This window comes from Anopheles marshallii, chromosome 3 (genome assembly GCF_943734725.1).
Source record: "Anopheles marshallii chromosome 3, idAnoMarsDA_429_01, whole genome shotgun sequence".
NCBI classification, from domain to species: Eukaryota; Metazoa; Arthropoda; class Insecta; order Diptera; family Culicidae; genus Anopheles; species Anopheles marshallii.
In genome coordinates, this window is record NC_071327.1 from 68552812 (window position 1) to 68579066 (window position 26255).

Genomic DNA, 26255 nt, shown 5'->3' on the forward strand with positions numbered 1-26255 from the left:
AGAGCACTGATAAGTAGTTCTTAGTACTCAGCTAGTTTGCTAACCACTGTCCCTTACCAATGTCTACCTTAGGTCGCACCGTGTGTGATTCATGTGTCTAATTGCACGAAGTAAACAGTGCGCTCAAAGTAAAAACGATGCATCGGTCTATGTGTAATCTGCTGATCAGTATACCAGTACAGTATGCTATAAAGTTGCTATACTTTACAAATTACTCACAACGCACCGTGTGCTTCCTGCATGGTGAGTAATACCGCCGTTTGAAGTGCACGGTCGACAGAGGTCAAAAAAACAATCCGTTCCTCGAAGCTTTGATTCCCATGAGCGGGCTGTGAAAACAAACCAATGTTCCATTATAAATTGAATGATTGGTTTTATATTTTTTCCTCTCAAACACTCAACCACACACTCCATCATGATTCACTGTGTAAGGAAAGTGTGAGTGTAAGGAAAAAAAAGCTAAATTACTAAAGAAAAGAAAAACATCTCGATCTCGATGCATCGTTCACCCTCGTAGCAGGGGATGATGTGTGCCTTTTTCTTTTTGTTCCTCAAACTGAGTGCAACACACTCGCGCGACACGATCGGGCGTCACTCAGCAGAGCAAAGTTGTGAAAATGAGTGACACGATCAGCGGACGCGTCCGAGCACGATCCCGATCCCCCACCGATCGCAACCAACACAAACCCCCTCCGCTGTTCCGAACGGACAGGAAAAATTGGTCAACCATCGCTCGAGGACCAGGCGAGTGACCGATTTGTGTTGGCGATTAAAATAAATATTTGATTTGGCCGTCCGTCCGGTTTTCGGCTACAGTGAGTGCCGGGACCGCAGCAGCAGAAGAAAAAAACACCCACCCCGCTCTCAAGACAACTCACAGCGCCGAACACGGAACGGGGAGGGGGGGGGGGGGGGGGGTGAAGGGGGCAGTGACACGAAAAGACAAGTCACGAAAAACGGTCCCGAGCAAGCTGGGCCTGCCGCCCGGGTACTAGCAAAAGTGCAACCAGCAAACAACGACAAGCGAGCGACACCGTTCGAAACGGTCAGCGCGGAAACCAAACTCTTCGGGCGAACGTGCGCGCGTGTGTGTGTGTGTGTGCATTAGTGAAAACTTGGAGGTGCAAAAGCGAAATAAGGGAAACAAAAATTGCATAAAAAACCCCCATCCTTCTAAGGGTTAGCGTTGGGGGAAAAGGAACGAATTTTCCTAAAAAAACATTTCCTGGGAAACGTTCAACAGGACCCCAAGTGGCTCCATTTTCCCCGTGTGATATAATACGCAAACGGTTAAATGTGTACGAGCGATTGAGTGTTTGCCCAGCTCGTGACAATACGATATTTTTACAGTTACGTGGATTTTCTCGACATTTCCCGAACCCACACACAGCCACACGGCCACCGAAATACCAACCGCGATCGTGTGAGTTTTGTGGTGAAAAATTCCTGGTGAGCTGGTGAGAATATAACAATTCAAAAATCCTCACCCTAGCACAGTGGGAAAACCAATCGTTTCCCGCAAACGAAACGTGTACAGTGTACTAACAAACCAGGGAAAACATCCCGTAGGTGATCACAGCCCTCACAGGCACGATGAGTCCAAAGCCGCACGACTTTATGGTCACGCTCAGGCGTCCATCGCCGCAGGTCCCGTGGGGCATTCGGCTCGTCGGTGGTACCGATCTGAACGCACCACTTATCATCACACGGGTAAGCATCAAAATTCTCCCCGCAAGGTTATGAACGATTGTGTCAAATATAAGAAAGGAAAGCTTTAAACGAAATAAAAATGTCCACTGCGCAAAAGAAACCGTTCGGACGGGGAAAGTTTATGAGCGCGAGAAGAAAGGAATGCAAAACATACGGCAATAGAGCGGAGACAAACGGATCGCACCGCCATCCATTATGCTTTTTTTTTTGTCGGTGGGAAACAGTGTCCACCCGAAGCATGGAGGCGCACGGTGTCAAAACAATCGTCCGCTCGATATGCTTTGTTGTTTCGGCAGCTTCCTTCCTTCCTTCCGACCAAACGGGACCGGTTGGCTTTGACGTTCCGCGCATGTTGGAATGGTTGATGGTTGCCAATAAAATTTTCCTACCATGTGCAGTGTGTGCCCAAATTTTACACCCTTCCAACCCCCAACCCTTGTCACCTGTGGGGGGAAAACGTCGTCCACGACGTATCGACGGACGTGCCTGTGGAACCGTTTTGTTGCATCACAGTGCAGTGCAGTGATTAATGGCGGGTTTGTTTGCAAGACTTTGCAACGGATTGCGATGGATGCAAATCTCTCGGCAGCCGCCGCACAAGCTCCGTATTGCAACGCAATATGGTAAGCGATAGAAGCATTCCCCAAAGGCGCACCGGGGAATAATGGCTCTGTTTCGACAGACATTATTATGATCGGTCAGCTGAGCGCATGTGGATAAATATTGTGTTTCACTGCATTCGCGGGCGGTGTGTTTGTTCGATTCTGTAACACGGAAAGGATCATCCCTCGCTTGCTCCCAAAATGGACGCGAAAAAGAATTGCATTGTTATTTACTTTTGCAAACGACACATTGTTGCGGTTGGTCGTTCGTTTGAGGGAAATGTTTTGAGTTTACAGCATGATACAATGTAGAAGGCTGTAGTTTATTGCTGTTGTACACTTTGGTTCATTGTAATTTATTGATATAAATAGTATCAAAACATTGGAATTGTTTGCGTATGATGTGTAGGTTGATGCACGCCTTAATCATATAAATCTTGCAATATTTGTATTTTAAGTTGAAAATTCATGTTGAACATTCGACAATTAGTAATTAGTAGTATTAATGATCATAATAGGGCAGGATTACCATTGGAGTGCAAATGTTTATTCGTCTAACTCCTTTGGAATTCCAATCTCTAACCTCCCAATCAATCCCAATCAATTGGAGTAAACAAACCTGCAGAGTAAACGTAAGCTCTACAATCAAGGCTCGTTTCTTGTATAAGGTTGTTTGCTTGAGCTTGAGGCAGTTGTCTAGATACTGAATATGTACTAAGTAAATCCAGTTGGACACTCAACTGTTCTAGAGATCATAGTAGAAACAATAGAGACTTCATCTCGCTAAAAGAAATAAATTAAAAATCTTATGAGGAAAGTATTCGTATGAATCCTCAGTAACCGGAAATCATGAATCCATTCCTGAAAGATTCACCAATGTCCAAAGATTCATAAATACTCAAAGATTCAAGAATTCTTAACGATTTATGAATCCTCCAAGATTCTCGATTCTCCAAAGAGTTATTCCTTTGAGAAGAAATAACCACAGCATACGATTGCGAGGACCTTTTCATCTGAAATATTCCTACTAACAACCATTAAAGTATAACAAATATTCAATAACTGAGATGAATTTACAATTCTTGAGGTTGGTTCGCTGGCGTGATTGATAGCGGCGCTGGTCTTTGATGAGTATCCATGATAATTCATGCATCTTCTGAATAGAAATTCAATGTCATTCATTCTGTTCAAAGACTCATTCAGAACTCAAGAATTTGAATCAGATTCACCACAAAATTCTAGCCTCGAAAATCGTTCACAAGTTTGTTTTCATTTCTGAAAACTCCCCCACAATCCCACCTACTTTTCCCCATTCCCATCTCTGTGACACCTAGGAATGGTTCACTTCCGCCGCCACGAGAGCGAGGAAACGGCCGTGACGCATAGCGCAGCGGACCGCATTCTTGGCACGCGTTTAAGATTTCTCTATCGCTCGCAACGACCCGGCAGCGCACCACGCATGAGCGTGCATCACTTCCGAGCACCTACTTCCGAGCATCTCGGTGACGTGCATCTCGTGCCATGAGGGCAAGAAATAAATAAACCACACCAACAAAGTTTCGTACCCGTTCACTGAACCATCAACAACAAGCAGACGCAGCGAAACAGGGGGCGCGCGTTCGCGGCTGTTTCGCATATTGGTTCGTGACCCTGTTCGAACGCTAACCAGCGCCCATCGCGAACGACAAATGGTGCGTCAATATGAAACAAATTGTATCTACTTCTTTTAATTTGACGGTATATTTTTTTTCGCCCCACTCCTAACGAGCTGATGAGAAATGGTTATTTATTGCTCATCGTTCGCTGTGTACGGAATAGGCGATACCGATTTTTGCTATTTATTTCCTTTGCTAAATTAAATGTAAATAATTCCACCGTCAGCGCATTCGTGTGGATTTGCATGTTGGATCGCTTGGTGCTGCGATCGTGTCGATTAACCTTCACACTTACAGTGCGTTGCATAGACACGGCAATGTCGCGTAACGGTCCGAAATATGCTCGAAAATGACGTACAATGCTGCTTTACTTCGTCGTTACATCCTTGAAGCTTCAGCAATGCTGCCCTACAACATGCCGTCGCCGTCACAAACTGTTTAAATTTTATCGCCTCACTAATAACTAGGTTAACCAATTAAAATTGACATCAGCGAAGATTCGAGCTATACTTGCTGGCCGGACCGGTGCGCTTGTCGGTCGGGACGTGTTGTTCAGCTGTGAAGGTTGTTAGAGGAAACCAGACATGATAAAACATTCGTTTTCAAACATCACACATTGCAGAGGGCAGGAAGTTTTGCTATTGAAATGGCACTGCTTACCATTGACCATGCTGCATATGAACCATAAAATTAGGTGCTAAGGGCTAATGTTGCTTAACATTATTTTTGGAGGAACAATAAAAATGCTGATTACTAGAGCACAATCAGTAGACTATTGAAAAAACCTGCTTACGAGCTGAAAAACACAAGTTTCCCACCATGGGCAAATTGATAAACTGTTAAAAAATGAAACAAAAGTATAGTAAACGAACCAGATATAAGTATTATTAACATGTTTTAAGTAAAATTGGCATTTCCATTAACAAAATCACAGAACGCGCTTCAAATTATACATAATTACACAAACACATAATTAAATTATGTATTAACAACTTTAAGGTAACTAGAAAAATAAAACACAATAAAAAAAATAGTTCAAATAGGAAGAGGATGGATAAATCATTAGAAATATTCTAAATATACATTTAAATTGTAAATTTAAACCGAAAGAGAAAATTACTAATATTATACTTCAACTACTCCAGCAAAGCAATCTTCTGTAAGCTGTTAAGAACATCAAGATCTGATATAAAGAAAACGCTAGATAATATTCTGTCAAAATGTCGACGATCTTACATACTTTGAATTTAAGTTCTCACTTTTCCAAATAAACACTCTCGTTTTGTTAACAAAGCTTAATATTTATGGCGAGATTTGCTCGTTAAAGTTTTAGTATAATATTAGCATTTTGCCAATCCAGCATATTCCATGCCTTAAGATATTACCAAAAGCACTAGCAGGCAAAGAACTCAAATTAGGATTTCTTACGATCACCTTATCGTAAAAAAAACCACGTCATCGCACACCATACTCACGCACATCACTTCAATTCCCTTATCTAATTTTCTGCTCGGTGCTAATTTATGCATAAGGAAAACTTTATCCTTCCAACCAGAAATCCTTTTTACGTTTTATTTCGATGTGCAGATAGTGAACTTGTATGTCCCCCGTACGCTTTTTTGGACCATATCAGCCAGCCCAAAACTCCTGCGCTGCTAAGAAAACTCACCCTGCTTCCCGCACTGCCACCCTTTCATTTTTCTTTCCGCCCCACAACACCGGCAAAACCGGCTCCAACACGGTTGCGCAGGATGGCAGTATGCATTGCCATTTGTATTATAATTTATGTTCAAAGTATTCTACCACCCTTATATAAATGCTTAACTCCACGCCAAGTACTGGAGAAGGTTCACACACACTCACTCCCTTTTTGCCTTTTGTCACTGCAGAAAAAAGATAAGAGTTTGGAAAAGAAAATTACAAACCCACCAACCACCACTCTTGGGAAGACTTTTCGCTCGTTCTGTCCCTCCAGCCCCGAACGAAACGGGGTACGACTCCTAAAACACCCCCCCGGAACACCGGAGGATTGCAAAAGAAAAGGACGACTTCTTTCTTTCTCGTCTTTTATCGGTACGGGGAAAAACTTTGTCGTTGCCAATTTTCTTTTACGGTGATACAAAACCTTAACCCCCGGCTCACCAACCTCCCAGGTACCAGAGACGCAAACCCATCCTGCACCCTACCGGGGGAAAGGGTAGCCATTTTTAATTAATGCGAAAATCTTAATTAGATTTTCATTTATATTAAATTTCTAGATAATTTATTATTTTAATCTAAGCAAGCCAGACTATGCACAGTATGGAAGCCCGGGCAAAGGGGCCCAGGTTTAGCGGTGTGTGTGGGCAAAGGATGACGGCTTTTGGGCAGAGAAACATGCAAACTGTGTATGCTTGCAACGAGCAGAATCCTTTTTCCATTCAATCACAGATCCTCTTATCGCTTTTCTTTGGTGTTCGGCTTTGGTTTGAAGAGATTGCAAAATGGGGAAAAACGGGCCAAACAGGTCAGGCTTTCAATTCGTACGATTACCCGGCCAGTGTGAGTGTTCGCAGTATTGATGAAACCTCCTGACGGAAGACCCAGACATTGAATTTCCATTTCCACAGAAACCCAGCTTTGTGAAGTTGTTTAAATATTTACCCAGCAAAGGTAAAGTACGGTGCAATGTGCTTTAGAAAAGTTTTGCTATTTTTCGCAAACAAATGCAAAGACTGCTTTCTCATCTCATTACCAAAAGAAAGCTACGGAGACATCTTTGGGGCCTTTTTATGTCCTTCCACATTTGGAACAAGACACGTCACGGCTAATTTTGTCCAACATAATCTATTAAATGGAACCAATGTTGCACGTCGAGCCGAGCAAACGAAACTCCAAATATGCTGAGATTTTTCCTTCAAGATGCCACATCCTTTCTTGGAACGGTCGGGATAGTCGAGCTTGGGACAGGGTAGTCGGGGGCCACACCCAATTTTTCCTACCCATCCACTACCACGCCAAAAGGGGGTTGGCTTTTATGCTCAGGGCCATCGGGTTTTTGGGACCGGCATTCATTAGCATTACAGTAGAGTCGTTCGGTGGCGTACGTAACATGTTTACAAAGCGTGCTCGTTCCTCCGCCGGTGGGCCGGTCCCGATCGTCCCGACCGAAATAAGGGGTGAACCAACCGAAACACCCAAAATACAGGGCGGGAAAAAGAACGGGGTTGGGTTTTCGGGATGTCAACAAGGGGTGCTGCGTAGCTGGCAGTGGTGGTTTGCCGACGCGTACGAAAACTTTTATCCCGTTCAATATAGTTTTGGAAAAAGCAAAAATCTCTCCTTCTCCCACTGTATCGCTCGCTATCGGGTGGCTTTCAAGCGTACCGATGTGGGCAAATTCGTAGAAACATTATCTGTTATCGGTGCGCCACAGAAGGATAGAGCTCGTAAAGGCTGTTTATATCGTTGACGAAGGTAAATCCCAACCGGTAGAAGCAGTTGAATAGTGACAAGGATGGATATTAAACTAAAGCACAATAAATGTAATGTTGGTAATGAAAAATGATGTTTAGAATGTACCCGGTTAAAAGCGCGGCATAAAGGAGCATAATTAAAATGTGATTTAATGAAAAGTGACATCTTTTATCCATTCAAAATGTAAATTTTGGTAATCAATTGTTGAACAAGGATTTACCTTAAGAAATTCTGAGGAAAATTGGAACAGATATCTGACATGTGGATTTGTGCTTATCAATTACACTTAATACTTCGGTTATTCAGCATCTTTTATAAAACAACTGAATCATTTTACACACTTTACACATTTTTACTAATTTTTTGAACTATTTTACTATTTTTTACATTATTTTATAATTTTTTATTTCTTCTTTGACTGACTCTTGTTAAACGCATTCCTTTGTAAACTTGTTTTGCCATATTAGTAGATAACGTAAGTTTTCCTTATGTTTTCGGCTTTTTTTACCTAGGGGAAAAATAATATCGAACTCGTCTACTAATATTAATCACTGAAAATGAATTAATGATATACTCAGGTAGATAGCATAGCTAGATTGATTCTATTATCACCACATTTTTAGTTTAAGTCATCTCTCAAGTATCCTTAGCCTTATAATCCTCGGTGATATTATTGATCGAAGGTTTCTTCTTTAATAATTTATTCGCCATCTGAGAAGAGCTCCGAGTTCGTCTTGAGAAATATGTGCTTCTGAATTCTTCGACTTAATACCCAATTTCCTAATGATTCTTGACCAAGAACTTTGTTCAATAATTTTCAAATATAATGTAGTAGTTTAAGATAGGTAATGTTTACCTGTTCATGGGAATCAGGCAAAGACACATCTGAATGTGATGAACACATCTTGAGCAATATTTTCTTTTTACTCTAGCGATGGTCCCATTTCGGAAACCCACCCAAAAAGAACCGGAAAATATTCTCACGATTAGCTGCAAAACTATATTGTTTCAATCGCCAAAAAGCACGACGTTCCCCTGAATGTGTTTTCCTTCCAATCAGCAGGGGGATTCGAGGTGTTTCATAAAATCCTGTTATCGAATCCAGTTTACCCAAAAGAAGCGACGATGGCCCATTGCCCAAATTAAAATAATCTTATCGGTGGTCACATTTCAGCTGACCGAATCGAAAATTCCTCCGATGAGCCGGTTTTATCGGCCGATGTCCGGTTTCGGTGGGAAAAAGGACTACGTCTTCGGGACGTCTGGTCAAGCGTACTTGCAAAGGACACCAAGAAACTAACCCCTTTTCTTGTCCTGCTCCTTTCCTCCCTCCCTAGGTACAGGTCAACACTCCGGCCCAGCCGGAGCTGCTCCGTGGTGATGTGATTACCAAAATCGACCAGTACGATGCGCGAGACCTCACGCACATTGATGCGCAGAACCTGTTCCGTAATGCCGGCAACCAGATCAAGGTGACCGTGCGCCGCGATGACAAGGTAGCACTGCACCAGAGCGCCCATCCGATCAATGGCAATCCGGTTGCACCGTTGACGCCCGCCAGCTTTGCGCAACCGTACCAACCGTTCGCGGAACCGGTACAGCCGGTCAAGCCGCAGCTACATCAGAATTTCCCACCACCGGATCCATCACAGCTCTTGCCGAGGTAAGCGAATGGGGCGAAATGAACTGACGGTTGAATTTTTCCACAAACTAATCGCTACCGGCCCGTTGCCTTCCGGGGACTAGCATTGCGACGTCCTTGCCACATGGTCCGCAGTCGTATGCGGCCGCACTGGAGCGTCCGGTTGAAACGTTGCCGCACACCGTGTTTCCCGGCGTGGACGAAACTGGAGCGTACCATCTGCCCAAGCAGCCGTACCCACCACCGGCCCCGACCAGTCTGAACGATGCCAACGAAGCGATCACTAATCAGGTAAGTCGCCATCGGCTGACATCCCTTCAATAACCCATGCTTTCGAAAGAACAATTTCTTACATTTTTCGACTTGCTTTTTTACCACTACAAACGGCACTGTTGGTGGATGTAAAACCGTATACAGCGGCCATAGTTTATTACTTCACTAATTATAATCAATGTTAAAAATTATTATTAACTAATGCATGATTTGTTTTAAAAAACTTTTTTGAGAAAAATATGTATGTAGGAAAAAATATTTATTCACATAACTATTTCTATTTTTCTATATTTAAACAATCGAGTTTTATTATTAAATACATGTAAATAATATACAGATATTTCAAGAAATATACAGAAGCATAAATAACTGGAGCGAATTGAAATAGATTGTGTGGACTGATGTACATAATTTAACAGTCAGTACTCGTATACATAAGTTGTGAATAACTAGTGTAAACTTATAAATTATTTGATTTAATTATAAATCTTTTCGTTTTCGGTTCAAATAATCCCTTGTAAACTGCTAAATTATATACTAAAATTTAAATTCTCTTTCATTAGTTATAAGACAACACAACATGAACACATAAAGTGCCATTTTAATCTAACTTGTTTACACAATATCATGACTAGAATTAAATTTCATACTTCGTGAACAAATTTTGAATTTGTTTCATTCATTCTTGAAATGTATATGACTGTTGGTTTATGACTTCAAATATTAGCTCACAATTATTTTTGGATTTAAAAGAATGCTTAAGTTGGACGCAAAAATACATTGTTTTAGTAAATATCTCAACATTAAATTCCTTATAAAACCTCCATAATTAAGATAAATAACTGAATATCCAAATCCGTAGTTGTTAGTTGATATTAAATGTACAACTTTTAATGTTTAAATGGTGTTACAGTTACAACGTATTAAAATTAGTCTTTTTTCTATATTGAATTGTGTGAAATGTGCCAAATGAGTTCCGTTTTACACAAAAATAATATTTCAAGCCATCAACCAACAGTTATACACAGTTCAACGTCGAATGAAACAGTCGCGACGTGCATTCTTCAAATTAAACACAAATTTTACAAATTGTAATGTTTGTCCAAGAAACCTTCGATCAAAACAGTCTATGACAAAATATTGTCCACAAAAAGCAACTGAATTTTTATTATTCTAACAAAACCCAAAACTCATCCATTTCATTCGAGTTACATTACAGAAGCACTATCGATCGATCGTTGGAAGAAACCTTCCTTCCATCGCATGTAACAAAGCTCCACCTACTATCGACTTCATGCCTTCTCAGCACAACAACGACGCCCATCCAACCTCACCACTACAACCGACACGACCGGGGGTGGGATGGGTGGTTTCGCGAATCTTTTGGAAAATTTTAAATTACTTTTACTTCCCCAACGCACCCCACCAAGCTCCTACCAAGCCGTAAGGAAACTTTGCCACCGGGAGCCTCCATTCGCTGTGTTGCGCCGAAGTTGGTGCTCGAGAATCCATCTTAATATCAACCCACACCATTTTCCAAACTACTAGCGCATTTGTTTCGGGGCTTTCACGGGGGCCCAATTCGCGCCCACACGAACCCGCAAACCCGTCAAACCCCGGGTACCGCTTCACTGCACAAGACAGCCGAACGTCACCTAGCAACGGTGGCTGCGGCAACGGAACAGGTTGCTTCGACCGAGAGTTGCTCGCTCTTCCCCGTTCGATGGCTGCGGCTGGACGGGGATGCTTTCATGAATAAATTAAATTTTCTCCTGCCGCCAGCCGCTGGCAGTGTGCTGGCACGGGGCGCTAAACATACTTGACGTCCTTGGCAAAATTTTCCCGCAGCGAAAGAAAAGGCACTCTTGGTGCGCTCGGTACACATAAAACGGCCCGCCAAGCGTCTTAGCTCTTCGCAGGCTGGCACAAGTGACAAACTGAAGATGAGTGCCGGTGAAGCGCACGAAACCCCCTTCTAGGGGTGGAAGGAATGGTTTCACCCCTCTGTCACGCATCAGCTCAACTAGGAACGACAGCGCGTGAAGGACCCTTCCCTCATCTTCGCCAGCCTCTTTTCGAGATGAGTTTTAACAGGCTCATCCCGCCACGGCCAGGAGATACACACACACACCAACACACGCACATATCATTATGAGGCTCGTGCCTCCTAACCTCAACCGTGCGTGTGCGCGCGCGCGTGCTCCTGTGTTGCAAGCAATTGTCAACCTGTGACACATTTACGTCCCCTCATCAGCACATCTTTCACTGTATTTGCTTCCCCGGTAGACAATACATTAGGGAGAAAACCCTCCAGCATCCACTTATCGAAGGATGTTTTCCTTGACTAATAAGCACAGGGAGTTGATATAAAATGGTGGCTTCCAATGGGCCCCGTTCTGCGTAAATGCAATCACGGTAGACAGCGAACAAAATCCACCGAGCAAAGCGGCACCTTAACGCAGACGAGGAGTAATTTAGTGGTGCAACTTTTTCATACACACAACTTGCACTTGAGCTGGGATTCTTCCACCGTCTTACAGAAAAGTTTGTTTTCAAAGTGGAATTTTTCGTCCATAAAACTATTCGCGTCCGTAGCTTCAGGGTTCGCGCCTCAGCCTCGTGCTCATAAATTTCGATTCCCATTCCCACAGTGCAAACTTTCTGCCTGTGTGTAGTGTGAGCTTAAGCTCCTGTTCTTAGTATTTCATTAACGAAGGATTACAGCCAAACCCAGACCCGTAGCCGGCGCTGTACGGTGTACGGTGAGCGCTACAGCTAAAACTAATTATTTTCACATACATAATATTGCTGGCGAGGCGTGCGTCAAATAAACGCCAAGTGCTGCTTAGCGTTTTCGGTGGAAAATCTTTAGCGAAGCAAAACACACCACTCGTATACTCATCCTTTTACGGCGTACTAGTGGCATGAAACACGAGACGGGAATAGGTAGACCGAGCAGAACATCATCGAAATACCCACACCAGAATTAGTGGAATTAGTGGAAAGTAACGAAGACGAACGCGAAGTTCCGCGATATCCTCTTGCGGCAGTGTTTGCAAAGTTTGGATTTATTAAATTTGTCCCGCATTTAGAAAGTATCGTGAGCCCCTGGCAATCTGCTATAAATTATTTCGTCTGTTGTAGTGTTTTTTTTTTTTGGATTGCTCATCAGCAATGAAGCGATAAGCTAACCAATTAGGTTGGTTAGTCTCAGAACGTTTGTTTAATGATTTTTTACGTGCAAAAGTTATAAATTTGAACATCAGGCATTGAAACTGTATTTTGTTACTAAATTTTTCATTCGAATCACTTATTATAACTTTTAACACTTTTTAAAAATGAACCTGCTCAAATAAATGTTGCTTTTCATTTTAAAACTCTCAAAAAGACTCGAAAAGAGAGTTCGAAACTGTTACATAGAAACAAAAATCATTGTTGTTGAAGGTACTAATATTGTTAAACAAAAAAAAATTAAAATCAACGGTTTAAGTTCTGGCAATTTAAAAAAATTCCAACACTTCTTAGTTTGTTTGTCCAAGTTTGTCCATGCTGCTTGCTTAGTGTTATGGGAACATTCATATTGCATACTTCCAGGCGTATATCTCATTTGCAGGGGTGCTCACACGTAACCGAGTTTTCCACACGTTCTAGTACAGTAAAGTATGGGTTTATGAAATTGTACTGAACGAATAGTATCAATTCGATGAAATTGTATAGTAAATTTACTACAACTACTATTAAAATACTATAAAATTTCTTTGAAAATGTATCTTGTTCTAGTTTTTATCCGTTCTTCGATGATTATTCTATTCCTTGTAAGAAATTTTATACATTAAAGACTTCTTTTAATCCTCTTGCTTTATCCTAACAGCAAAACAGATTTAACATTTTTGAAAACGACCTATTTCTGCGAAAATAATAGCTATACTCAAAACAGCCGACGTAAACAGGTTATGTCATTATCATGAAAACATCGTTGATAAGCATCACAGGCATATCACCGGGCTGTTTATATTCATATGCCCACGTTATCCATCGCCAAATGCTTGGTTTTTCTGCGCCACATGAAAACATGTTTACTCATATCGCCGAAAAAAAACACAAAAACTTCAATCATGCTCCGCAAGTAGAGACGAACTGGTCTATTTGGGTATGACCTTGATGATGCGACCCGTCTCATTCAAGGCCACAAACACACAAACAGACACTGTAGATGAAACTGATAGTGAAACTATCACTTTGGGCGTCCTTAGGCAAATAAATCTTGCTTGGCTTGCCGAGACTCAGGATTTTGGCAGCCATTTCCTATCGAACAACGTCCACTACCCATCAAACCACCCCGGTGTGGCACGAGTCCAAGGCAGAAGTAGGGTGGATCGGTCGGAGTGGTCGGAGGGAACTATCAACGTCAAGGGCAGTACGTTCAGCATGTGGTCTACTCCGGATGCTTTCCTCGGTTCGATGTTCAACTCACCCCCGCCCGGTGCACCAACTCCCGTCGTCACGCAAGGAGTTTGGGAAAATGTGCTCCGGGTAAATGTGACTCCCTCGTTCCCCCCACCTGGAAGCATCATGCTGGTCAGCTCCCTGTTCATCACACTGCCCAGTATCAAGTTCAACTTTCACCACTAACCTTACCCTTTGCACCGCCGGTTCGGGTGCACGGGATGACTGACTGTGGAGAGTTATAGACCGCAAGCTCCAATCACCTGTGGCGCACCCGAGTGTGCCAACGCTATAGCGCTAGACATATCATCACCGACATTCCCAAACCCCAGACGCGACACATTCGGCACAATCAACCCATTGCTTCACCATCCCAGGGCCCGCCGGCGCACCCTTGCGAGACCTTGCGCCCCATGCAAAACGTTCGGCTCAGGTTCAGGCCAAACTCTCCACACCTTCGCTGAACGGTCGCAAGTGGTCGGACGGTTAAGGGATGATAATTTTAGCCAGCTTCTTCACACTGGCTCCGATGGATGACTTTCCCTGTGTGGTTCCGTTCCACCGAGACTCCCCGCACTTCTCGCACAGTTCCTCGTCACGGTCGCTAAAAATACCTTCTCGACCGTTCGGAATAAATGAGGTCACGCGAAAAAGTCCTCGTCCTCGGACAATCCAACCCCCCCACTGGGTGGCCGTATGGCCGTCGAGCGTATGATGTTAGTATGTATGACCGCTTCTCCTCGTTTTGCATCGCTATACAAGCGAGCAAATGCCGTGACAACGTGGTAATTAAACGGTTTTATTCTTTTCTGTGCCTTGACCGAAAGCAATAACGGGCCAAGAAAATTATGACAACATGGTCACCGTTTCACCCAAGCCCTTGCTGGAAGTTTTCAAACAATCCAAAACGATCACCTTTTTTTCCACAAAAATTAAATCTCCTTGGCACCGTTCCATGCACTTGGGTCAAGAAGTGGGTAAATAACTTATTTTTCCTTCATCTTACCAGCTGCTGCTGCTCCGCGTCGTCTCGTTTCCTTTAATCTCTCGTAATTAATAAAAGAAACAGTTTACGGATCTTTTACATCTTTTACACTTTGAAGTAATGATGTAAGGCGTATGACAGACGGATAATTCAATTAAATTTGCCTAATGGATTATTTGTCAGCTGGTTCATAGCTTGACATTTGTCCAAAAACTTTGTTTAACAAAAAAAGATTCAATTCAATAAATAATCTTACCACTAAGAACGGTCTGCCAAGTTGTAGGCAACATAATGGAGGTTTTGCCTCTTTCCAATATGGCTGCCATGATCTGTCGGAAAATTGTATCGACCGCACGTGGGTCAAACCGACAGCTCCGAATCATTATGCAACGCGTCTTGCCTATTGCATTATTGCCTGCCCCGTTACAAAGTACGGGGAAAATGTACCATACTTACCAACATTTTCCCCCCAGCAGTCAAAATAAACAACCCTTTACGTCCGTCCATTAAGCGCATCGAACGATTCGGGGGCTCTGTTTCCACTCGCACACATCCACAACCGCAACCGTACGGAAACCAGACGTGCTCGAGATCAATCGCCTAGGCTCAAAACCACAATTCCCCAAACTCCATCGGCAGCATTGCGCGCCGTCGCCCCCCAACCGATGGAGAGTGGGCAGGAAAAAAAACCGATCCCCCCCCGCCGGGTAATGCGTAAACAAACTTGACCGCACTTTTGGGCCAGCGGCGGCTTGGCGCGCATTTTTCCTGCGCGTGCGAACTTATTAGTTGCGGGGTCGTGTCGGTCGGATTTTGCGCCTCACAAAAATTGAGCATCAACCATTTTGCGTCTACTTTTACTTTCGGGAGTACATATATTTTTTCTCCTGCCGCGACTCTCCACCACCCCTCGGTCGGTCGATGATAGCGCGATCTCGATCGTCATCGTCACCCGCGCGTCACCTTCGAAAAGACGCACACAAACACACACTCACCCCCGAATCCTTGCTAGGAAAACCCCATCGGAGTGAAAAGGAGGGGAAAAGCTATCCCCGTCCTCTCTCATCGCAGCTCAGCGAACCAAACATTGATCGTTTGGCCAGAGCGTCGAAGATATTCCATTTGGAATCGACCAGCCACCAGTACGGTCAGTTGCGTTCGGGAAAGCTACACTGACGGATCAGAATCTTGCTTTGTCTGCATAGTGCGCATAGATCGTGTACCCGCAGTATCCTTACTGTCGCCTAGTGCCTTTTTCCAGCTCCTTTTTATTGAGCTTATTGTATAGCTTATTGTATTTACTAATAAATTACCAACACAACAGTTGCTTGCTCGCTGCAAGGTTGTAAAATGGCCGCCGCCTATCAGTACCGTGGTTCGCCCGCGTTCATTCATTTCGCGCATCGAAATGAAAACTACGACGAGGCTCAGATCGATTACCAAGTAAGCTTCCGAGTGTTTGCGTGTGTGTGTGTGTGGGAGTGTTCGAGACTCATGACTATGGAGTTTAGTGTTAAGTGATCACGGTTTTCCACCACGAGTGCGTTAAATATTTTCCAACCATTCTGAGCCAAGCCGCTATTGAGGCGGTGCGCTACTGCATTAGCTAAAACTGTGAAACATCGGACACGATCGGAGATTAGTTAACGGCCCGTGCACAGTAGCTTGTCGATGGATGTTGTTTGACCCTCAAGGTGAATGCTGACGCACTCACCTTCGCGTTGGTCAGCGTGTGTTCTAGCGAGTGATCGAACGCGGCTGATCGTAAATCAAATGCTTTTCTTAACGATATTTTCGAGAGTTTTGTTGATCGTTCTGGTAGGGGGAAAAAAAAGTTCACCAAAAGACTGATTCGCCATTTCGTCCATTTCCCCGGGCATTATGAAAAATATTCGCCAACACTCGTGCTCATCCAATTTATCAAACGTTCTAAAATATTTTCACATCCCGATCTTTTTTTTTCTTATCTTGATCGCCGCCACAACGGGGCAAATGGCGATAAATCACTGTGCCGCTGTGAGTGACATAAGAAGAAAACCCGTGTTCCAACAATTTCTACATTTCGTGCGGATGTTTGTATACCGCGGCATCGTCCAACGGTCGCTCTCCCTCTATTGCACTCGGTTCATTCTCGTGTCTGTTGCTCTGCGGCGGTATGGTTTCACGTTCTAAAAATAAGGATCCCTACCAGTGCCCTCCAGCAACGGACCGAGAGGCACCGAGAGTTTGGTCGATGGCCAGTGGCCATCCGGTTCTGGGCGGGGAAATATTCGCCAGATTTTTCCTTCACTTTATCGCCGGTGACGGTTGGCCGGTTGGCTCTCTTCACCATTCGCTCGATTGGCGGACTGATGAGTGCTGGAAAAAGTATATATTTATACGGAGGTGGCCATTTCGAGGGCAAATGCGCTTTTGTAGACGCGAACACGAAGAAATGGTTATGTAATCGTGTGAAAGTTTAAACTATTAAATGAAAAAGTTAGGATACTATTAAACAGAATAAAACAAAACTCTTAGTGGAAGTGTTTTGAACGTGTGTGTAGAAACCAAAAGCAAACAAATGCATTGAACCAATCTATTTTAAATTTCTAAAACTAAACTATAAAAAACAAAGAAACATTGTACAGACGATTGAAAAAAACAAACAAACAAGTGTATTAAAAAAATAGCTCATATATCCACTGCGAGATTTCAAGATTTAAAGCATACCTTTTGTGCTCTTGTCCTATAAATTAATGCAAAAAATGTTAAATTTATTGTGATTGCCCTTTCGCTCAGCGTTGACCACATTGCCTTGCATGACATTGACATAGATTTTTCGAGAAAACTTAAATCCTGTCCGAGGTCACATGCGCCCTGTCGCTGGCGGCTGTATGGACACGCGACATAAACTACAGTCCTAAAAATACTTTTCATTCAGTTTCTTAAGGGCAAACCTTTAGCGTCCACACGGGGATTCAAGGACATTTTATATTTCGCTCACTTTTTCTTGTTTTGAAACCCATTTTTTTTTTTCATTTGATCAAGCACGTTTGGCTCGCATTCGTGTACGAAACGCTTGCTTTGATTCGAAACGGTTTTGTTCCTAAAGAATATTATCCACACACATAACGCCTAGAATCGCGCTAATCGCGTAATGTGCCGCAGTGTTTCTGTTTATTGTTGGCACGAGTGGGAAGGTAATGCCCAAAGCGATCAAGTTTATTTTTCACCACAGTTGTTTACTAAGCAGAACTTTCCCTTTTACTCACAAAGCACCCCCCTCCCCAACCAACCGGGTGCTACATTTTGTTTGCCTTTCGGCATTCCTGCGCGAAACGAACTGTTTTTACCCAACGCAAGCATCGAATCAGCCGAGGTCGCACGAGCGTAACGGCAATACCATGTGGCGTTCATTACAAAACAAATTGTCCGTAACGACAATTTACAGGGATATTTTTTTCTCTTGATAAAAAAAGGAAAATCGTGATTCATCAGATGTTATTCATACGTTGAAGTGTTATTCATAACGCAAAAATGACTCTAGCGACAGTAATGGTTACAATTAGTGACATTATTTGTGAAACACTTTATAACACTCACGAAAAAATACACCATTTTTACGGGATTTTTACGATGTTAGAGAAACGCAAGCAGTTATAAAAACAAACGCACCAGATGACAGCACATCAGCCTTAAATGATAGGACAAGAACACGATCCATAATACTATGGCAGCAGATGATAGCACAATCGAGACATTTAATATGACAATGCCAATAACACAGAATCAATTCGATTTAAACTCGCGAGTATAAACGCACTCTAAAATGCAATGTAACAGTCAAAAAAGAATTTTCTAAATTTGCAATATGAAATCAATTTTTTTGTGATACGATAATTGTATTGAATATAATCTCGTGGCAAAGTGTCAAAATTGCGCTATCATCTGGTGCTATTGCTTTAAGCGTCATGTTCTTGTCGTGTCATCGCAAGCCTGTCAGCTTTTAACTGTTTGATCGTAAAGCCACTTGTGTTGTTCTACCGTTCGAGAAAAAATCCATTTTCAAAACACATTTTTCAAACATCTCACATACAATAGCAACTCCTGTCAGCAAACTCCTTATAAATACCATGAATGTGTTTGTTTTTTGTTGTGTTTTGCTAAAACGTTTCGCGTGTGTTCTCTCTTTCTCTCGATTTCCCTCATTCCAGCCGTACCGTACCACGCCACTAGTCCTGCCCGGTGCGAAAGTACCGAAGAAGGATACGCTCCCGACAGAGTCGTACCTCAGACACCACCCGAACCCGGCCATGCGCGCCCCGCCAGCACATGACTACACAGACACACTGATGAAACAGAAGGTACAGCAGTACTGGCGTTAAACGAGCGAGTACACCTAGCGGCGGAGTCCAACCGAGGACGGCTTGCCCGCCACCTCCAATACAATTACACACCCGTTGCATCACCTTCTCATATATCTTTCCTCCACCCCTGACTGTCTTCGTTTAGCAGGACGTACATGCACAATCTCGCGAAGTGCAATCGCACTTTGCGAAGGTTGATTTGAACACACACAATATTAATTATCATATTTAGCGATTTTTCACTTGGAGGTCCCCCCACTAGAAATTACGTCTTTTAGGAGTGCCGAAGAAGTATCGTTTAGATTTTGTGTTTTTTTGTTGCTGTTGTTATGAAATCCTTTAATAAACTCGCTTTCAGTGAAACAACGCTGGCAAACGTGGAATGTTTATCACCCAAACAAAAAAAAACCTCCCATCCACTCTGACTCGTTACACTCGCCAGATCGCGTTTACAACGATGGATCCGTGTCTTAATTGTTTCTATTCTTCCCTTTTCTCTTCTCGTCATGTCGTTCATTTTCGAAATGTTATCAACCCCACCAATCGTATCGCATCTCCCACACACCAATGCCCTCTACACGGCAAATGGATTAAACGATCGAATGAACTGTTACATATTTATCTCTTTGTTTTATGAAATCTGTTCTGATGAAACAAAACAAATAACAAAACACATCTACCAAATGTCTACTCCAAACACAATCCATCCTCATCCTTCACATCGATCGAACGCATACACGCAGCTCGCTGAAACTGTGATTCATCGAGTGATTGGCGAAGAGCCACCGACCGGTCCGAAGGTGCTTGTCTACATTTGTTCTCTTCTCTCTTTTGCTTCCATTTTATTGAACCTGTATGTGTGTGTGTTTGTGAATGTTTGTGTGATTTTGTTTGCTGTACGTACTCGTACCTGCTGCTGGATTGGGTTTTTTTATGGATTCCAAATTTTGCTTCTTCCTTTCCATAAATCCCTAGGTGACGGTGCTTCTTCAACTAGCTGGTGCAGCTACTATGTTATCTACTTTCACTTATAAGAAGGATTTCTTTCCGCTTCGTTGTCTACCGATATCAAACGAGTTATCGAACTGCTCTCCAACGTTTTTATGTTCCACCTTCTCACTCACCGTTCTGTTTTTCACTTTCCGTTTTCTGTTCTGTTTGATCATGTGTTTTACTGTTGTGCTGATTTATCTGTTTTAGTTATGTTTACATTACAGCGACGCACACATGCGTTAGTTTGTGTGTGTGTTTTTTTATTCGTTTTTCGTTTTATGTTTTCCTTCTTTCTTTTCTCACCGCTTACAACTTTTTTAGTTCCGTTCCTTTACTACTTGTTTTACATCGTTCACCTACTTTCAGCAACAGTAAACCGTACAGATTGAGTTATTAAATTATTAAACAAACCTTCTTCGCAGGTCGTTCACAAGCAGTTCAACTCACCGATCGGACTGTACTCGGACAGCAACATTGAGAACACGATCAGACAGAGTGCTCCACAGCAGACACAAACCGTTCCGTAAGTAGCCGTAGCTGAGCTAATTTGTTCCCATAGGAAGAAAATCTAAAATCCCAGAAATCCTAGTGGTTGTGTGGAAAGTTGATTTAACGATCCCAGACTACTGTGCAAATCGAACAAAATATTGAAATTGTAGCAATTATAAACATGATAATGATAAATTTAATAAAAACGGAAATAATAATAAATCAATCTAAGAAGGTTACTCCTGTCTAGTAAAGTACAATGCGCCTCCATTGCTGTGGCATATTTCTTGCTCGATGGTACTTATAAAATCCATTGAAATTAAATGTCAAAATAAGGATTAAATGTTCGTTTAGTGAATATCTATTTTAAATTTCTAAATATAGCATAGTATTTCATAAATCATGCCACATGTCGTCAACTTTCCAGACAGCACATTTTCTTCCCTAACCAAAACCAATAAACCTATTTCCCATCTAAAATTATTCCCCATACGAAATATACCCAAGCAAAGTAAATGACGTTGTAAATTTATTCTATGCACCATCGTACACGCGTACAACTAGATCGAACGGATACACCAATCGCCATCGGCCAACGAAAATTGAAGGGTAATGCATCGGTTACGGTTGTAGTATAGAGCTGTGGTTTGGATCGTAGCACTGCTATGGTGTTTTGTTCACGTTTTATATGATTTCTTCAACTTTATTTGCCATTAACATGCCGCTTCTTACTATGAAGTGTTTTGCTGGTTGGTTTGATTTGCTTTTCGAACATGTCTCGTGTGACAGCTTTGCAATTTACAACGGAGCACTGTATGCAAACGAGTTTTTTTTATTACTTATTCGCGCGTTCAGCTTTGCAAATCATCTCATGCTGGCCTCAAACCATCACCCACGCTGCTCATTCACGTCTCTGCCCCCGCTGCTACTATTCCCCTCTCTTCTTCAGCCCTCAACCGTGCACCAAACGTTCCAAAGCGTTGCCTCTATACGCAACATCGATTGTAGCTCATGCAGAACAAAATTAATAACAAGACCAAGGAAAACATTATTGCTTTTGATGTCGCTTTTTGGTGTTGTTAGGGAAAGTAAAAATGTCTGGTGCCTTGTTGAGACTCGTACGATCGTAAGGCAGCACCTTTTCGAAATATTAAGAACATTGGATATAATTTTAAAAAAACCCGTCCCCCCTTCTTGAAGAACCTTTCCCCTTGCTCTTCTTGAAAACAAAGTTCCTCTTTCCAAGGAATTACCAAGCGTCTATCAGGCCCATATCATAGCGTAGCCTTCTCGATTCCAGCATATTCATCGATCTGTCCTTTCTGAAGCAGAAGCAAAAGATCCTGGACGAGCAGCGCCGGCTCGAGCAGGAGCGTCAGCTCCACAAGCAATATCCCTTCCAATCGTACGCATCCACCTCATCCGGTCGAACCTCGCGTCAGCCAACAGTCAGTCCGCCGCCGGTCAGTCCACTGCCGGACTCGTACCAAATGGTCGTCGACCCGTCATCGTCCGCCGTGCACCGCCACCAGCGTGATCCGCAACTCCCATAAGCTCCCGCCAGCGTCATTCGACAGATATCGTTCGGTTTTCTCACCGTGTGCTCTTCCACCCACTGTGCAGTTTTCCTTCACCTCCCGATACTCCCAACCAACCTTTCATCAGCTGCTTTTGCATTATCTAATTGAAAAATTTACTCCCGCGCTAACGCCACATCGCGTATATGTTTGCCCACTTGGAGTTCGGTTGCGAATCGTCTAAATTAAGAACCCCACTCGAATGGTACCGTCCCACTTGGAGCGTGGACAGAGTGTCAAACTTTCGGTCGAAAATAATCTTGACCTCTCCGTCTTACGCCGAGTGGACCGATATCGACCGAATTAGAACTACAAAAAAAAACTCTTAATAGAGTCAATATGCTTGTTATTGTGATGTTTTACGTGTGATATGTAAACGAATGAAGGAGAAACGCGACAGAACGAACGAGTTTATTACGCTTAAGCTTAGTAAAGTAAACGAAAGGACCAAAAAATAACGTACTACTCCGAAACCGGAAAGGAGAAGTACGTCAGCATGAAATTAATATAAGAAATTGGACCAATGATTAAACCATTAAACCTAAACTGTGGTGACATTTACATGAAACATATTCATTATTAGTGGGTTCGTTCTGTTCCGTTTTAGCTTCCGAGTTCGAAATGGTCGTTTGTTTGTTATTTCCATAATAAATATTGCCTGTTGATCGTGTTTTCTCGTTTTAAACTAGCGTACAAACGTGCCTTTATCCGTGGCGTCTGCAAGAATCTACCCAGTTGTCTAACAAAGTATCATTTTCTTCTCTTCTTTTCAAACTGCTCTCCAAAAATAAATCAACCACCATCCATCCATGCCAATGTGTTGGGCATTCAACCTACTTCGTACACACTATTTAAAATACTAAATTTGTACCATTTATGACACAATTCACCCTTGCGTGCCGGGCGTCCGGCTCCATTAACGGTTACACTTACGCGATCACTTGCGCATTGAACGTGTGTGCGAATTGTATCATGTCTCATTCCGCCCCAAAATGCCACCAACTGCACATGACGATGTACAACCAACCGTGCGGGAAACTGTTGCAAACACCTGAACAACATGTAACGCTTAATATTCGCCACTTTTCTCGACATCGTGCCGGCGGGTGCTGTGGGGTGGGCACGCAAAAACAAAAACACATATACTGATTGCCAAAAATAAAATTTTCATTCCATTTGGCACTAACAAAACCACAACACAACGTTCAAATAAACACGCGCCACCGCCAAACTGAACGTAATGTGATGGTGAAAACACATCGCATGCAAAAAAAAAAACTACGAACCATACGATCATGCGCTTGGGCGGTCGAATATTACGTATTAACGCACACGGTTACAGCTACAAGAAAACCGTCGTGTTTGACCCATGCAAAAGCGAAACGTACCGCGCGCTGCAGGAAGGAACCGGCGAAGGTCTGCAGGAGGTACCGAATCCGATTCAGCCGAAAACCTTCGCCCCGAACCGTTTAGTGCCTGGAAAGGTAGGTTTGCCGCGAAAATAAACATTCCCTGTGAATCACATTCAAATGGTAACCAAATTGAAGGGGCAAATTAAGTAATTTATTTATTTGCACAAAGGTAGCTAACTGCTGTTTATTGGAATAATATCTCTTTTTAATTATCATTTTGAATTATTACCCGACGGGTTATGAGCTAGCTTTCTTATCAATGTGCTAAGCAAACAAACAAAATTATTTAATTGGCAACTGGCATTAGCAGATGATATCGTAATCGATGCACATTATAACACAATAAAAATAAAACACGTCAGAATGTTTCTCTAACTCATCGGTACAACAACAATATAACAAAAATACTTGTCGAAATACGATTATCATATCATCTGCTTTCATTGTCATAAATAATGATTGTGCTATATTTACTATTGAAAACCCCTGTAAGTTTTGGTATAAATGGTTTTTTCGCTCAATTAAATTGAGCATAATCGCCACAATTGATGGTTTCAATTTCAATACATTGCTTCCTTTTTTTATCTTTCTTTTTTTCCATTTTGTTTCCTTTCTTGCCAACAGAAGCCAAACGCCAATCATCCTGCACCTCAGCCAGAGTTCGCGTACCGGGTCAACTCGATGGGTGAACCGAACGAAAAGATCCACCAGAGTGGATCCTTCAAACGTTTGATGCTACACGTCATGAGTGAAATGGACTAAGCGTCTCCACTCTTGCGGTTAAGCGCTGCTGGGCAACTGTTTTGCGCGCACAGCGAATTTCTTGCTTGACACACGCACACATCCACACACGCATACATGCAAAGCCACGTACCCACGAAGCATGTTCATCGAGGCGATAGTGTAATCGCTTCATACGAAACCCCATCTAGTGTCCATCGTTTTAATCATCTAATGCTCTCGATCGTAAAGATCCCCTTGAGAATGAGAATTTGATAAACAACAATCAGAAAAAAAGATCCGTTCATTATTTGCTGTATCTCTCAGCCACGCCACACACACAGAATTGCTCGGAACGTATGAGACCTTCAGCCACAACCGACCTCGTGCCGAAATTGCGTGAATGTTTTGTAAATAAGCAATGCTACACACTGACACACCGGCTTGGAATCGAGTCCCTTCTTTTCCCTTATTTTGAATCTTGTTGATCACTTCCACCACCACCTCTCCAACCCCTCCCTCCATTGAGAGCACCGCAATCAGTCTCTTGAATCGCCCATCGTGTGTTTGCTGTAAGCACATTTGCATATTTAATTATTTATCTATATCAACGTATATTTACGCGATTGTATATTCTACAAACTGATCGTTTATCGATTACCGCAGGCTCACGAAAAATTTGAGCTATTCAAGCGAAGCGAGTGTATGTTCTAGTCAATGCTGATCGTTAATGTTTGGAGCGGGACCAAACCCACCGTGGCGTTCGGGCCCGCCGCCATAACGCTCAGAAGCAGTAGTTATCTTTTTTTTATTACACACTATATCAACCGTTATGTGGAGCAACAAACTTCTAGATTCTATGTCACGTTTAAGGGTTTTCCTTCCAAAACAGGAAACCTTTCGCTCCGTTCGTGCGGTTTGTTTTAGCAATGCTGGAAAGGTGTGAAACACATTTGAATACACCGGCATGATCGAATTTAAACGAGTGCATATGCGAATGTAACAAATACAAATCAATGCACCCACACTCACTCACACGTACTCTAAACAACAAGAGAGAAGATAGTTTAGCACGGCTTGATACGAGATATATCTATTTATTACCGTTTATGTACACAGTGATATCACATACGATGAACGAAAGTGCAGAATAAAGATGAACTTACTATAAACAAACGACTTCGGGTTTAGTGTATTGTATTAGAACGTGATGCGTTAATTTCAGAGAGAAACTAGAATTGTAAAACAGTATACAAATGTGTGTTAATTATGGAGATTTTCAATATTATTGATTTTATTCAGTAAAACCCAGTGGTTTTTGGCACTTCAACCTTCTTAGCTTTTGTCTTTTCTTTTCAGATATTTCTATATATTCATTAACCTGTAACTTAAATTAAATTTTCATAAATTTGATCGTAAACTATTCGCAAATAACCGAATGTGGTTTAATTCGCACTCTTTTTCCAATTTTAAAATCGGTGGTTCACATGCTGACATGTAGGTGGCGCTTACAACTTTGATATCGCAGGGGTCGGCAACCTTCAAGGCCGTATAAAATCGGTATCCAGATTTTGTTGTTTTAAAAACTGTGCAACAATTGATTTGATATTTTAACCAGAAATTTTTGATAATATTTGAAAATATTAGTAGAATGCTGCTTTTTGACGTCTCTTTGATTGATTGACAAAATTCATAAAAAAACTATAGTTTGACGCTCGATCTAATACATCGACGAGGATAAAATAAATCTAGTACACCATTGTATGTATGATCCAAGCATGACCTAGTGACCCAATAAACTTAAACGGGAGGGATATATAAACTACAAGCAAGACAGTCATTAGACACACAACTTACAATAAAGGCTTGTGAAACATGCGTGGAGATCAATATGAAAAGACCACTCCACTAGTAATTGTAACAAAAACAGCTCCGCAAACTCATCCCAT

The 26255-nt window shown here is 42.4% G+C and overlaps 1 protein-coding gene across 1 annotated transcript; it reads left to right on the top strand.

Moving 5' to 3' along the window:
• Window positions 1-1593: 1593 nt before the first annotated feature.
• LOC128715764 (LIM domain-binding protein 3) lies at window positions 1594-24348 on the top strand. The gene is made up of 9 exons (XM_053810678.1): window positions 1594-1710; window positions 8761-9086; window positions 9170-9356; window positions 18963-19112; window positions 19859-19915; window positions 20531-20631; window positions 21162-21206; window positions 23517-23658; window positions 24211-24348. Exons 1-9 carry the CDS (start codon window positions 1594-1596, stop codon window positions 24346-24348), a joined length of 1263 nt encoding a protein of 420 aa, XP_053666653.1.
• Window positions 24349-26255: the final 1907 nt, after the last annotated feature.